Source organism: Panthera tigris, chromosome B3 (genome assembly GCF_018350195.1).
Source record: "Panthera tigris isolate Pti1 chromosome B3, P.tigris_Pti1_mat1.1, whole genome shotgun sequence".
In the NCBI taxonomy this organism is placed as follows: domain Eukaryota; kingdom Metazoa; phylum Chordata; class Mammalia; order Carnivora; family Felidae; genus Panthera; species Panthera tigris.
This window is the reverse complement of record NC_056665.1, coordinates 124,254,213-124,268,721: the sequence shown is the minus strand read 5'-3', so window position 1 is coordinate 124,268,721 and position 14,509 is coordinate 124,254,213. Positions and strand designations below refer to the sequence as shown.

At 37.0% G+C, this 14,509-nt stretch overlaps 1 protein-coding gene across 4 annotated transcripts in view; it reads left to right on the top strand.

The window, feature by feature from the left end:
* Positions 1 to 12,001, top strand: part of CEP128 (centrosomal protein 128) — a 388,434-nt gene extending 376,433 nt beyond the window's left edge. For all 4 annotated transcript variants that reach the window (XM_042990256.1, XM_042990257.1, XM_042990254.1 and 1 more), the window contains 2 exons: positions 1,678 to 1,786; positions 9,252 to 12,001. In XM_042990256.1, coding sequence (XP_042846190.1) covers positions 1,678 to 1,786; positions 9,252 to 9,379 — 237 coding nt within the window. In that variant the 3' untranslated portion in view covers positions 9,380 to 12,001. The remainder of the gene's footprint in view (positions 1 to 1,677; positions 1,787 to 9,251) is intronic.
* The last annotated feature ends 2,508 nt before the right edge of the window (positions 12,002 to 14,509 follow it).

Below are 14,509 nucleotides of genomic sequence, written 5' to 3'. Positions count from 1 at the left end.
CATACGTATGTGACAAATACAATGTTAACTTGGTACCTGATACAGAAAATGATAACTAATTCATCAAATAGTCCTGTGGCATGAGGCCCTATTCTGTGGGTCCATGGTTTGAGGGATCTATGTGGACCACCTAGACTCTGGCAGCATTCATGATCCCTTCTTTGCCCTTGATCCCACAGTTATCCTCAATTACAGTGTTTTCACTGGTCTTCCCACTTCAATACTTATGCCATTCTCATCTGTTCTCCACATGGTGACCAGAGTATCTTTGAGAAATACATATAAAACCTTTGATTTTAAATCTTTGATTGCCGTGTAATGGTACTTAAGAAAAAGAAATCCCAGATCCAGATCCCACCTCTGGATATCACTGTATTCACTTCCCCCCCCCCCCCTCCCCAGTTCATTGTGTGGAAGTCATGGGCCTTCATACAATTCTTCAAACACACTAAACTTTCTCACTTCTGCACCTTCACACAAGTCTGGTACATCAGCCCCAGACCACCATCTCCTGCGCCCCCTTACCTCCCACTTCCTCATCCTCCACTCATAAGTTTCTGCCTGGCCAACTCATACTCGACATTCAAATATTGCTTTAAATATCACCTCCCAAGGGGGCCTCCTCTGGACCTCTAATCTGAATTTAATTATATCCTGTTCTTCTTACAGTACTCATCATAATTCTTCATTATGTTATATTCTGTGTAGTTTATTTGGCGCCTTTCTCTTCTGCAAGCCTGAAGGTTTCATAACTTCATACCTCAATATTTTGTTGCTCTTTGACCAGTGCATACTAAGTACCCAATAAATTATTGTTGCATGAATGAATGATTGGGGGGGGGGGAGGAGGAAAAAAGCAAAGTGTTGTGTAAGTGGTTAGAACACATTCAAGAGAAAACAATTGCAATTTCACTATTATAAAAAAATACATTAAAGTATCTGTTTTTAATCTAATTAATAAATTACTTGAAGTTAAAATTCATTCCCATTTTCAGCTAAGATTTGGGTACAAGGACACATTCATACAGTCCATGAGGAGAGGGCCTTATTCTCTATTCACGTAGTTTATGTGTTAAATATTTGTTGAATGAGTAAGGGAATTAGTGTAATCATTATGGAATGCAGTGTAGCTAAGTGTATTTAAAAACATCAAATTGTTTTTATTGACCCAGTATTTCCACCTAAGAATTTGTCATAAGGAATAGTCCTAAACATAGAAAAGGTTATATATTTAAAGATATTCTCACAGTGTTATTTATAGAAGTAAAACATTGGAAACCACCTAAATGCCGAATAAAGTAATAGCTGAGGAAAGCATAGTTTATCCACTCGATAGTAAATGAGTAACACAAGCTAAAGGTTAGGATAATATACAGACTTCAAAAGTGCTTAGAGTATTAATGTAAGTAAATGAAGAACACAGTTTTAGAACATGTATAAATCCTATCCACAGGAAAAAAAGACTAGAAAGAAATATGTCATGCTGGTACAGCCATGGGTGATTTTCTTCTGTCTCTTTTTTAATGCTTTCATATTTTCTTTAACATGCACATATTTTTTTTACAATTAAATTGTTGTATAACATAGCTTGTATATTGACGTTCAGTTTCATTTTCGGTATATTTAAATGAATCCCAATCCTTACATTTTGTAATCATTGAACTGACTTTGTTTTAGGATGACGGAATCTTTGCTGAGAGTTCCCATGCTCGTAGGTTAGACCACTCCCCGTCTTGGCCTGATCGCGGTCACTTCCTGTCTAGTCCACGATTTTCACACTTGAATTGTAAGTAATGAAGTCCTGTACCAGTTTTTAAATTGGATTTAAGGAAAGGCAACTCATGGAGAGATTAAAGTGTAAGGCAACCACATGATAGTAATATTCATGTTAGGAGTTTGAAGAAATTGTTATTATGAATCATACATGTAACATTTGTATTACCCAATTTACTAAAAAGTGTATGGAATCCCTTCTTTTTAGTCCTTACACTTTTCAGAAAAACTTACAATGAATCGCCAAAGGTAATTTACTTAAACACATATTTGTACGTGGAGGTTTCTGGTAACTGTGGAAGAGTGGGTAAAGGAAGTTAGGTAATATTATTATAAAATTCAAGTCATCAAAAAGTAGAAAATCTTTTCATAGAACTAATCAGAAATATATAATCTTGTGCAAAGAATAAGGATACTAATTTGGTTACTGGCTGGATTTCATTCTGTGAATATCCTGTAAATGTGTATAAAATGTTATCAATGTCAGTAAGGTGTGAATCTGTTGACCCAGGATACTATCCACACCATTTCCGCCTCTTCTTCCTTACTATACTTATTCTTCAAGTCCCAGCTTGTATGTCATGTCCTTAAAGAAGCCTTTGGAACCTACAGGTTTAAGTATGGTGTCTGTTAAAAGTGCCCATAATGTATTAAAGTTTTCCTTTAAAACCCTTCTGATTTATTTTTTTTATCTGAGTGACTTTGTGTTTAGTGATTAATCTCTTCATCAAAGTGTGAATTCCATGACGGGAGTGATGTCTGTTTTGTTCACCACTGTTTCCTCAGTGCCGTACATAGTACTTGGAACATAGTAAATGCTCAGTTAATTAGATGAATGAGTATATGACTCTTTTTTTTAAGTCCACTTTTATCTAAACTATTGGATCTCAAATGTTATTTCATGGATTCTTATTTAGATAATCATTTAGCTCCTCAGTTTACCACAGGCATAGAGTTTGTATATTAAATCTGACAACTCTGTCATTTAAAAAATGCAGGTGCTATAAAATACAATACCAAAATAAGCCACAAAGAAGTAGGTCAGATCCAAAAGTGATCACTCTCATTTTTGCTGATTTATATTCATGCATTCATTGAATAAATATTTATCAGTTTCTGATAAATGGTTTGGTTTTCATTATATCATTATTATTTTATTCTAGAGACTGAGCATCTTCTCTTTCCTGTCCTAACCATTTTACCAAGTGATTTTATATAGCTGCATAAAATCCCTGCTGTTCTAATCTGGCAGCTGCCCTCCAATATGGATTGTATCTTGGGGCGCCTGGGTGGCTCAGTTGGTTAAGCATCCGACTTCAGCTCAGGTCATGATCTCACGGTTCATGGTTTTGAGACCAGCATCGGGCTCTGTGCTGAAAGCTCAGAGCCTGGAGCCTGCTTCAGATTTTGTGTCTCCCTCTCTCCCTGCCCCTCCCCTAGTTACTCATTTTCTCTCTCTCTCTCTCTCAAAAAAAATAATAAACACTAAAAAATTTTTAATAAAAAAATATGGATTGTATCCCAAGTTGATTATAGTACCTCAGAATCTGATATACACATAGGCCAAATTTTTTATGTTTCATATAAAGAAATGGAAAATTTTCCTCAGGTCTGTTTCATGTACATAAACATGGAGGAGAGGAGAGTAGGGACAAAGCACCAGCAAACATCATAGTATCCCACCCATTAAGACATTCAGGAGCTTGGAGATAAATCAGCACCATGATATGAGCACAGAGGTCAGTATTCTGCTATTTAATTTCGCCATGATGACTTTCCTAAGACTCCATGGAAAGGCACCTAGAAAGTAGTGGTTGGGAGACATTGTGGGAAAACATCAAGATTTTTAGATTTTATTAAATACTATGACAGGCAGTGAAAGAAACTACATCCAGCTTTTTACTCAGTAGCATTTCAAGACCAGTGGTGGTCATTTCTCTGTGAGATATTCCTCACAGGAAGCCATAGGTTTTATATAAATATACTGGCTCAAAAGGAAGTAAAGTTAAATAAGAATGGGAAAAATATCATTGAATACATAACTTGGATATGAAAATACATATTATAGTCTCTGTTGTAAAATCTGACTGAAAAATTTAGCTTAAAAAGTAAACCTCTTCATTAACTTATTGTTAACTTATTTTATTTATTTTTTTTAAACGTTTATTTATTTTTGAGACAGAGAGAGACAGAGCATGAACATGGGAGGGGCAGAGAGAGAGGGAGACACAGAATCCGAAACAGGCTCCAGGCTCTGAGCTGTCAGCACAGAGCCCAACGCGGGGCTCAAACTCACAGACCGTGAGATCATGACCTGAGCTGAAGTCGGACGCTTAACCGACCAAGCCACCCAGGCGCCCCAATTTATTAATTTATACTTTTATGCTTTACTATTCCTCTTTTTGACAAGCCTGTTTTATGATTTTCCTCTCTTCCTACCTGCATGCTTTCAAGAATACTTTTAAAAATTTAATCATAGGTGCCTTATTGTTAATAACTTTCAGTGGTTGAATTGAACTTATTTCTAGAAATCATAGTTCTTCTTATTTACTTTTCTGATGAACTTTGAAATTTCTGTGTTTTTCACAATGTGGTATTTTAGATCACCCTGAATGCTTCTCCATTTTTATAGCACAATTTCAGCTTAGTTATAGAAATTGTCCTATAATTTTTCTTTAACCTCCTTTTAAACCTCCAAAATTGAAGAGGAGAGATCTCAAGACCAACAAAGAGAAAAATGAGCCTATAATAAATTGATCACACAGAGAACAGAATGTGTCTTTTAAAATAGCATTAATGTCCTCAGAGATAGAAAATATTACATCCATTAAAAAGAAGAACAAGATGCTATGAAAAAGGAACACAATATAAGAGGTCTCAGAAATTTAAAATATGGGGACACCTGGGTGGCTCAGTTGAGAATCTAACTCTTGATTTCAGCTAGGTCATAATGCCAGAGTTGTGGGATCGAGCCCCACGTTGGGCTTTGCACTGAGCATGGAGCCTGCTTGAGATTCTCTCTGTCTCCCTCTGCCCCTCTCCCCCCACTCAAAAAGAAATTTAAAATATGAAAAACCAGAAAGGTGGAAAACAAAGTTGAAACCACAAAGAAAATAGAAGAAAAAGAATGGGACTGTAGGAAAGAAAAGATATTTAGAAAATCCATTCCAGAAGAATAGTACCTGGTTAGTGAGGGTCTTGAGAGGAGAAAACAACAGCCTGGAGTAGGAAGGTTAGAAGGGCCCACCCAACTGTCATCCTGAGATTTTTCTTCACCCTCTTCTTGTGCTGATGCCCAAGTTTCTCAGAACACATGCATCCTCTGTTTGTCTCAGTTCTTTCTTTTGTGGTTAGCACATCAAAGAAAGAAAAGGGAGGTAACTGCTTTCATTCTTTGTACTTCAGAAAATAGATTTCTTCTATTCGCCCTTGAAGAGACTTTGGCTAGCTATAAAATTCTGGGTTGAAAATGACTTTCCTTCTGAAGTCATTGTAGTATTCTCTTCCAAAATCTAAATTGCTGTTGAAAAACATTGTCTTTTTCTTTTGACCCCACTCCTCAGAAGCGATCTTCTCCACCATCACTACCACCCAACCCCCAGCCCTGGGACCTTTTAGGATCTCTTGTTTAACCCCAGTGAGTTTTGTGATGATTTGCCTCCCTGAAGGTCTTACTTTATTTGCCTTTCTAGCTATTTGATGGGTGGGCCCTTTTAATCTGGACACTCATGTTCAGTTCTCTCAGATTGATAGAAGAAAGGAAAGATTCCATCAGGAAAATCTTTAGGAAATAAACAAACTGTTAGGTTATTTGATTCAGTTGAGCACTTAGAAGAAAAACTACTGAAAGACATATGGCAGATCTCATTGAGCAATTAGAAATAATTAATGATAGTCTCAGAGAAAGAGCAAATAAAAAAAAAAAAACAAAAATAAAAACATAGGTCAAATAATAACTCCAGGGGGAAAAAATGGGCAAGAAAAGAAACATTGTCATAGTATACTTATTAGGTTTGTGTGAGCCATGTTTACGTAGTCATGATATTATAAATACTACTGACACAACTAGAAGTTCAAATGTAACTATATAAGGAGGATGGGGTGAAGGGAAGTGGATGGGTGTGAATAAGTCTAAAAATGATAAATCAGAAAATAGCAATATAAGCTGCTTTTTCTTACAAAAATTGAAGTAAATACAGAAAATAAAGCTAAAAGAGTTGATTGTGGTTGACTCTGGGGTGCAGGATTGTGGGACTGGGAGGGAGGAGGTAAGAGGCTGCTGTCTTCCTGTGTGGCCCTTTGGTGCTGTTTGATAGGTGTATGTACACTTTGGCTAAAAAGGCATCTTGTAAAAATAAAATGCTACTGAGAACACCCCAGCTTTTATGTCTGACTAGCAAGTATTCGATTTTCTTGTTAACTTCTAAATGGAACATGAAAGCTGGGGGTTGGAGTTTAGAGCAGTTTAGACCTGTATAGAGATGTAAGGAGTAAATAACTGTAGGTGCTGAGGCAGACATGAGTTTATGAGCCCACAGAACAGGCTCCTTCTTACTCAAGTTGGGATTTGTACTGGATGAGGCCCTTTTGTCTATGCCGTAGATGCTAAGGCATTCGTTCTGCTGACTTAGGTGCCCTGTCAAACTGTGACCAAACTAAAGCATAGAATCACTGACCATGGAAAAAACAAAGGAAATGGGAAAATACTGCATAATTTGTGGTCTCTGAAACGATCCAGCATTAATGAAAGTTTGTTTTAAGTAGTAATTTATGTCAGCTTTGTGTAGTTCAGGTCAATTCAAGAAAAGGTAGATTCCTTCTGCCAGGAAGAAGGGAAGAAATGTATAAATTGTAAGTTTATATTACCATTGGAAATAGGAACACAGAAATCCATTATTTAGAGCCATGATTACTACCAAATTTATCCTGGCTGGCTACAAGTGATGGCCGTGGTTCAGGACACTCTTTTAGAAGGCTTGGATTCCATTACCTTCAGCCTCTAGGACAGTGGGGGCTTAGAAAGAGAGACTTAATAATGCCAGCTTTTGAAACTGTCATTTTTACTTTTTATAAGTAGTGACTGACCACTAGTCTCCATGTATAGCTCCTTTTAGGCTAAAGGAACACAGCTCTCAAGACAGGGCCCTTACTCTTGGGGCCAGGACTAGACTGGATTTGAGGGAGGACTATAGTAATCTGATGATTTCTCAAAATCTCGAGTCCTTTGGGATTAAAATGCCTAATGTGTGTGGAGTTGGTACTAAATTTTAAAAATAAATGCAGATTTCAAATTTTCTGGAATTCTAAAACTGTTATAAATAATGTTTATTAAAATAAACAAACCCCAAAGAAAGGACTATGATTTTTCATGGGGGAGGGGGGGAATGTTACAGGATTTTGTTGTGAATCTTACATATTAATTTAACTTGATATTCTTAAAAAAGCAAATCAATGAAAGTTGCTAAAAGGAACTATCTCTCGCTTTCTTACTTCAGTTTACATTGCTATGAAAAGAAAAGTTATTATTCTCAGTTTGCGTTTTGAGATGCCTTTAGTGGGAGTTTAAGTCCCTCCAATGAAAAACAATTTATCTACAGCAAGAAAAGCACACTCTTTTCACTTCTGTGTTGTACTTCAGGATCCACTGGCTGTGAACTGCCTCGTATGTAGTCTGTCCTCAGCCTTGCAGAATAAAATACCAAATATCTGTGGTATTAACAATGTGGGGTTACTGGGTGCCTGGGTGGCTCAGTCTATTAAGCTACCGACTTTAGCTCGGGTTGATCTCACAGTTTGTGAGATGGAGTCCCACATCACGTCGAGCTCTGTGCTGAGAGTGTGGAGCCTGCCTGGCATTCTCCCTCTCCCACTCTCTCTACCCCTCCCCTGCTTGAATGCTCTCTCTGTCTCAAAATAAATAAGTAAACATTTTTTTAAATGTGGGGGTACTGATAAAGGTAAAAAAAAGTTTCTTGTCCATTAAAAGATTTATTTCATGGAAGCACAACTTTTTTGTCTCTCCATTTTATAGGTTCATTTTATGTGATGGTGATTTTTGTATGTGAGACAATCTTTTCACTAACTAGTCAGGTGTCAGATATTTTTAAATAACTGAGTTCTGATTATAATGATGTACAGGGTACTCTGTAGATGCTGTCTAGAAAGCAGCCAGAAAATTGCCAGTTGACTGTCTCTTAAAGATCCCATAAGTATATTCACTTCTTCAAACAATATTTACTAAGAGGTTATGTAAGAGGCTCTCTGTTTGGCTTGGGGGGTATACGGTAGTGAACAAGACAGAAATGGTCACCTCTCTCATAGAAGAAACAGTGGTGGCAAGTAAACAATTTAAAATGGTGATTGGTGCTGTGAAGGTAAAATGAGAGGAAAGCGCCTGGAAAACAGGACTGCTTTAGATCAGTGATTAGGAGAGTCCTTTCCGAGGAGGTTACAGCTGAGCTGGAGCCTGAGTGGCAAGAACCAGCTGAGCTGAAATTGGGTGGGAAGAGTTTTCCTGAGAGAGGGAGCAATAAATATGAAGGCCACAGAGAAGAAAAGGGGTATGGTCTTCTAGAGAGTTGGAGCATTGAGTGAGGGGGTCTGGGGGAGAGAGAAAGGAAAGGTAAAGTTCCACGGGAGCCTTTTTGCCACAGTCCCATGTTTGGATTTCATTCTCAGTTTCCTGGGAGGCTGTTGGAGGATGGAGGTGATGGGTTATGTGGGAGAGTGACAATCTGATTGACCTTTTGGAAAGATAATTCTGGTTGTGGCGGTGTGGGGAAGGGGATACAGTGAAAATGGGAAGAGAGAAAATGGTGGCTTGGGCTGAGGCGATAGTAATGGAGATGTGGTGGGAAGCCTGAGAACTAGGGTGAATTTGGGAGGGAGAATCTTCAGTATTTACTCTTAAGTTGGATGGGGAGAGCAGACAGGACAAAGGAAGGAGGGAACTAAGGTTTGAGAAACCAGGGTTGGAGGGGAGGAGTATATCAGTTCCTAAGAAGGAGAAAAGAAGGAATGGGCAGGTATCAGAGATTGGAAATCAGGCAGGCAGATTTCCCTTACGTAGTTAGACATGCCTATCTGGAGCTCAGAAGGGAGGTAAGTAGGTAGTAGGAAAACAGTATACCTAGATTCCAGATCTAGTCTCAGTTTGTGTAACAAAGAAGATTCTGTAAAAAGAAGGCCCTGAACATTTCTCCCTCCAAAATTCCGTGTGTGCTTTGTATTGTTATATATTGACCAAACATACATCTTCCACTCTCAGATACTCTTCAGATCCCTCCCAAGTTAAATCATATGAATAAATGTTTTCCAAAATACAGTGAACTTATTATGTTTATTCCTACACTGAAGGTCTGTTAGTCCTTGTAAAGTTTACAAAAAACTAGATCAGATACAATGATTACTTACAATTTTGTCAGCCCAAGGATTTTATTCATTTAGGTTTATTTTTGTCTTTTCTCTTGCCTTTCCAGCATTTACCAAAAGAACAGTTACTCCAGATTCACCTTCAATCAAGGAAGATGCCAGCAGTTTACCAATGGATGGGACAAGTCCACAGTCTAAAAAGGAGGAATATGAAAGCAAAAAAAGCAAAATGTAATTCGTTGCTCTACATGAGTGTTTCACAAATAATAGCATATCTGTCCTTGTTGCAGTCTGGCCTGGATTATCAAGCAGACGTATCTACAGCTTCTGCTCTTTAGCATTGCCAAACACTGACTAAAATAACACCATACTTGGTCTTTGGAAATTATAGAAGTTAAACTAATCCAAGTAATATCAGCTCATGAATGGCATACAACTAACTTATTGGCAACTTATACCAGCCGAGAAACAGATATTTTTCACTTTGCATTTTCCTTTTTCAGGCATGGTCAGCCAGTTTTTGAACCAAAATTTGGATATATAATTGGGATGTTTTAATAATTACTGGCCAAACAGGAGGGAAATGAGTTCCCCTCGAGGCAGAAGTTGTCAGCACTTTCGACTCAGGGAGTGTTTATATACAATCGATTTTTAAAAATGCTTGCTCCCTAATAAATTATCATGTGTTATAACATGTCATGGAGATATGCATATATAATACCAGACGGTCTGCTTTATAAACGCTCAGGATTGTTACATTCATCATCCCAGCAGTCTGTTAGTACATGCAGTATCTTAAAATTTTATTCCCAATCATCCATTTTTAATAGCAATAAAGAATTTACAAGTGATACCTGAATTGTAGAACACTGTAAAGAATTCATAGCACAACTTATTTATTTATCTTTTTGTGGCCAAATGTCTCACTGCAATCACTTTGTCATATTCTGGACCATCATTGGCCTTACTCTCACCAGACTCAAAGTTCCCAGAGTCCTGTGTCATGAGATTTACTCCGCAAGAGTTCTCTCATGATTCGGTACTATCTACTTCAGCATCTCAGCCTTCTTTGACATCAAAGTGTTTTTAAGAACTTATGCTCTTTACATGCTAATCTACCAGTGGAGAAAGATTTCTAATGATGCTAATGAAAGGTAAAACATCCAGGAGGTAAATCCCACTGGGTCATGATGGAAAATTCTTCGTAGGGACAAGGGCAATAAAGCAATGCCTTCGTAATTACATTTGTGCTCTTTAAAGTGTACTTGCTTATTCTCATATTTGTGAAGATGCTTCTATTTCCACCACCATGTCTTACTAACTTACTATATTTGAATGTCCAGAGCAAATGACACTCTTTGTTTATGAACTTGATTGGAAAGGCTACTACAGAGAACAGAGATCTTTGTCTCAAAAGATTACATAATACAATCTCCATAAGCTCTGAGAGTACAACCATGAGTTTTACCATTTATTCATGACAAAAATCTTTTATTGAGTTCCTACTATGGGGCAGTCATTGCGCTAAGAGGGAAAAAAGAGACACAAACAGCTATGCATGACCCAAAGTTTATTTGGCATCAGGAATTGCATGAAAAAGGAGTGATGTGTTCAGGCTAGCTAGAGAAATTCTGCATTAGACAACATTAAACAGGTTTGGTTTTGTTTTGTCTAACCTCAGGACTTCAAGCCGTTAATGTGCTAATGAGCACTGTGGGGTTTAGTGGGAGTAGCCCTTTTTGAAGGAGCAGCTCACAATCCTGGTGTTTCTCAGAACCTATATTACACTATAGTAATACTGGGGGTATTGAGAAATTATGTCAATATTTTCATTGATGTGTTGACCAATACTATAATATTTTATCTCCTTGGATCTAAGTGACTAACTGGGAAGAAAATAAGGGACAATATTAACACATTTTATTTAAATCCTATGGATAAAAGTGAGTTAAATAGCTTTTCCCTTAATGTGTTAGTAGGAATGCCATGCACTCCATTCTTTTTTAGTAGGAATTGATTTAAACCACTCTTAGTACCTCTGTGACCATTAAAAAAATTACACCAGGCCAGTTAGACCTGAAAGTTGAAGGTAACACAGGTTATTTACCTGGAAAATCCTTGAAAACATATTAGCTGATGATTTTATAACAGAATGGAGAGGGACCTTATGAAAGACCTTTTTTAATCTGAAAAAAATAAAGCCATTATATCATATTATTGAAGGCCTTGTGCTACTGTTGGATGAATGAAGGTGTCTGACTTTAAATATGGAACACACAAGAACTTCAAAGGCAAAGTCAACTTTTTGTGAGCAAAAATTTTGTCAAAATTCCTTGGCCCTCTGTTTATATGGAATTGAATCCAAGGACCTGTCTTCTCAGAGGATTTTTTCCTATCTCTTGCAGTCAGTCACTGTAAGCTCAAGTTGGAAATCAAAAGGAATGCTAAGGAAACACTAATAGCTTGATTTGTACATTTCAAAGCCAGCAACTGTTTTTCCTTCACTCACCCCTTTGGCAGAATAACCTGTGATATCAGCCCCATTTGAGTTGTGGTTGGTCAGCCATATTGCTTATAGTACTGGGACATTGGAAGGGATCAACCTTATTCTTGCAGTGAGCCTGGTCCAAGACTTAATTTGAAGATTGACCTTTTTGGTTTAATAATTTTGATTCTTCTGGCCATCTTTCTCCCTAAACACACTAAACTTCCATTGAAGTTACTGAAGGCCACAGAAGGGAGAAACACAGCTGGGAGAAATCTGGCTGGATGTTTTTCCCATTGGCTAAGGTTATTATTATTTCCTTGACTAGTGTCTGATTTAAAGGTTGGAAACTGGTTGGTTACATAACATCTTATGCATCCAGTTTCCCAGAATCACCGGCTTTTCTTCTTATTGTTACAGTTTACATATCTTTACTAATAAAAGATATAAATTCTATAACTTAACAAAAAAGTACACATAAGGCATTTGAATTTAAAGGTTACATAGATTAGAAGTGCCTACCTACTTAGCTAAGAAAACAAGCCTTTTTTTTTTTTTTTCATTTTCATCTTTTCAGCTAAGGTTTTTGAGGCTTTGGTCAGTGGTATATGTAAGGTGTATTTACACTCATAGTAATTGTTACATTTTCTTTAATGTGTATTAAAATAGCAAATATTGTTTTAAATGGAGCCAAATTCTTACACATAATTAGATGGGTATATTTACTTAGCCAGACCCTTTTTAGGAAAGGGTTAGGAATCTCAAATTGTTTTACTCAGGTTTTGTACTATAAACCCAAATATACATCATTTAATAGCCAAGAATAGGAATGATCATTGAGTAAATTATTCCTTTTCCAAGATTCTTACACCCCCTCCTCAAACAAACTATCCCGGTATTTCCTCTTAATTTATTTTTTTAAAAAAGAAAGAAATTTGTGATGTTCATGGCCTTCAAATGAGGAAGCTGTCCTCACGAAGGCATCTGGTTTTCTTGGATCAAAACTACCATGAACCTTAAGCTGGAAAGAAAATTTGGGAAAGTTTGTATATAAAGGCATTTCATGCACCAAAGTATGATATAAAAATAGTTACATCTTTCAACTTTTAAGTTCTCAAATGTTTAGCAATAAAAACATCAGCTTATCCCTATTTGAGGAAAGAAATTTAAACCATGAAAGATTCCATTTAGTTTCATTTCCGTACAAAACACGACACATCTAATTTAAGGCTAGGAGAAATGCTTACATCTAGAAACAGAACTTTTAGATTCCAAGCCCCCAAACAAATTTCAGAGAAGTCTCCCTTGCTTTTGATTAGTAACAAAGTAAACCAATTTTTTCTGCTCTGGTGAAACCAAACCAACCTTCCAGTTCTAACCTCATCTGCCCCCAGTTTAGCTTCTCCTGCTTTATCCACACCTATGGCCCACATCCTACCTAAATCCAAACCCAACTCAGGTCATTCCTCGTGTTCCATCAGGTCAGCCTCAACTGTTGATCTTTGAAGTCTAATTACTACAACCTACTACAACGGGCAGACTGTCAGGGGTTTGGAGCACCTGCATGTCTTCCAGGGCCACCAACTGCAAAAGGATTTAAATGGCAAGTGGCTGACTACTCAGAGTTGAAAGCCTAGGAAAACTTCTGTGGCTGGGTATCTTCTGTAACAGCTTGACTCTGACATGGTACAAAGCCATGTGACAATTGTGGATGAGAACTTGTTGCCTTGTTCTCTGCAGAAGGATACTGGATTTCTGAACATAACAGCATGTTAGTTGCCTTTCAGGATGATAGTCAAAACAATATGTAGTCTGATGACCTCCACCTGTCAAAATGTAGAGTCTTATGCCATTGAGCATATAGATGAGAACATGAAAAGAATTCTATACTAAAATAAGAGCCATACATTAATCACCTGCAATTCTAATGATAACTTGCTATGTTTTAAGGCATTGAAGTCACTCAATTGCCATTCCAGAATGAATGCTCTTCCTCAAACTGGCAGATGCTGGACGTTCATGCCCAGATTATCTTCTGTCATCTTTCCATAGATCCCCATGATTTGACAACCTCATTTTTCATTCTTTAGTAAAGCATTTTGACTGGCATTATTTAAATTTTAAAAAGTTAACAATTTATCCTTAAATATTGGAGCTTTGTGTCAGCAGTATAAAAGATCAGAATACTGGTTTGAAGCAATATTTTTTTAAACAAAATTAGTGGATATTAAACTACCAACAGTTCAGATGTAATAATTTAAAAGTAAGAAAATATCTTATTCTGAGGGAAAGGAGGATAATATTATATGCTCATTAGTCACTAACTGACAGTGATTTAATATTTTCTTAAAATGGTTTTTTTTTGTTTTTTTTTTTTTGTTTTTTGGGTTTTTTTTTTTTTGTTTTAATTAACAAGTCCTGGGGCATCTGGGTGGCTCAGTCAGTTAAGTATCTGACCGTTGATCTCAGCTCAGGTCTTGATCTCAGGGTGGTGAGTTCAAGTCCCATGCTGGGCTTTGTGCTGGGTGTGAAGCCTACTTAAAAAAAAAGAAAAAGGACAAGTCTAAATTTTATAGTATCAGGTTTTCCATCAAATTACGGTTTCCTTTTGTTTGTTTTTATTTTCTTACAAATTTTCCATTTTAGAGTCAGTTGTATTTTTTAATCATTTGAAGCCACCAAGAGCTCAAATGGCTTTTAAAACACTTGGCCAACAAGATGAAAATCTTTACTTTGAGACAGTGCATCTCCCTTTGTTCTTGAAATACTCTATTTCAATTGGAAATATTTCCTCCAATTGTCTGTCTGGCTGGCTGGCTGTCTCTCTCTCTCTCTCTCTCTCTCTCTCTCTCTCTCTGATTTCTTTCTCTGGAATCCATA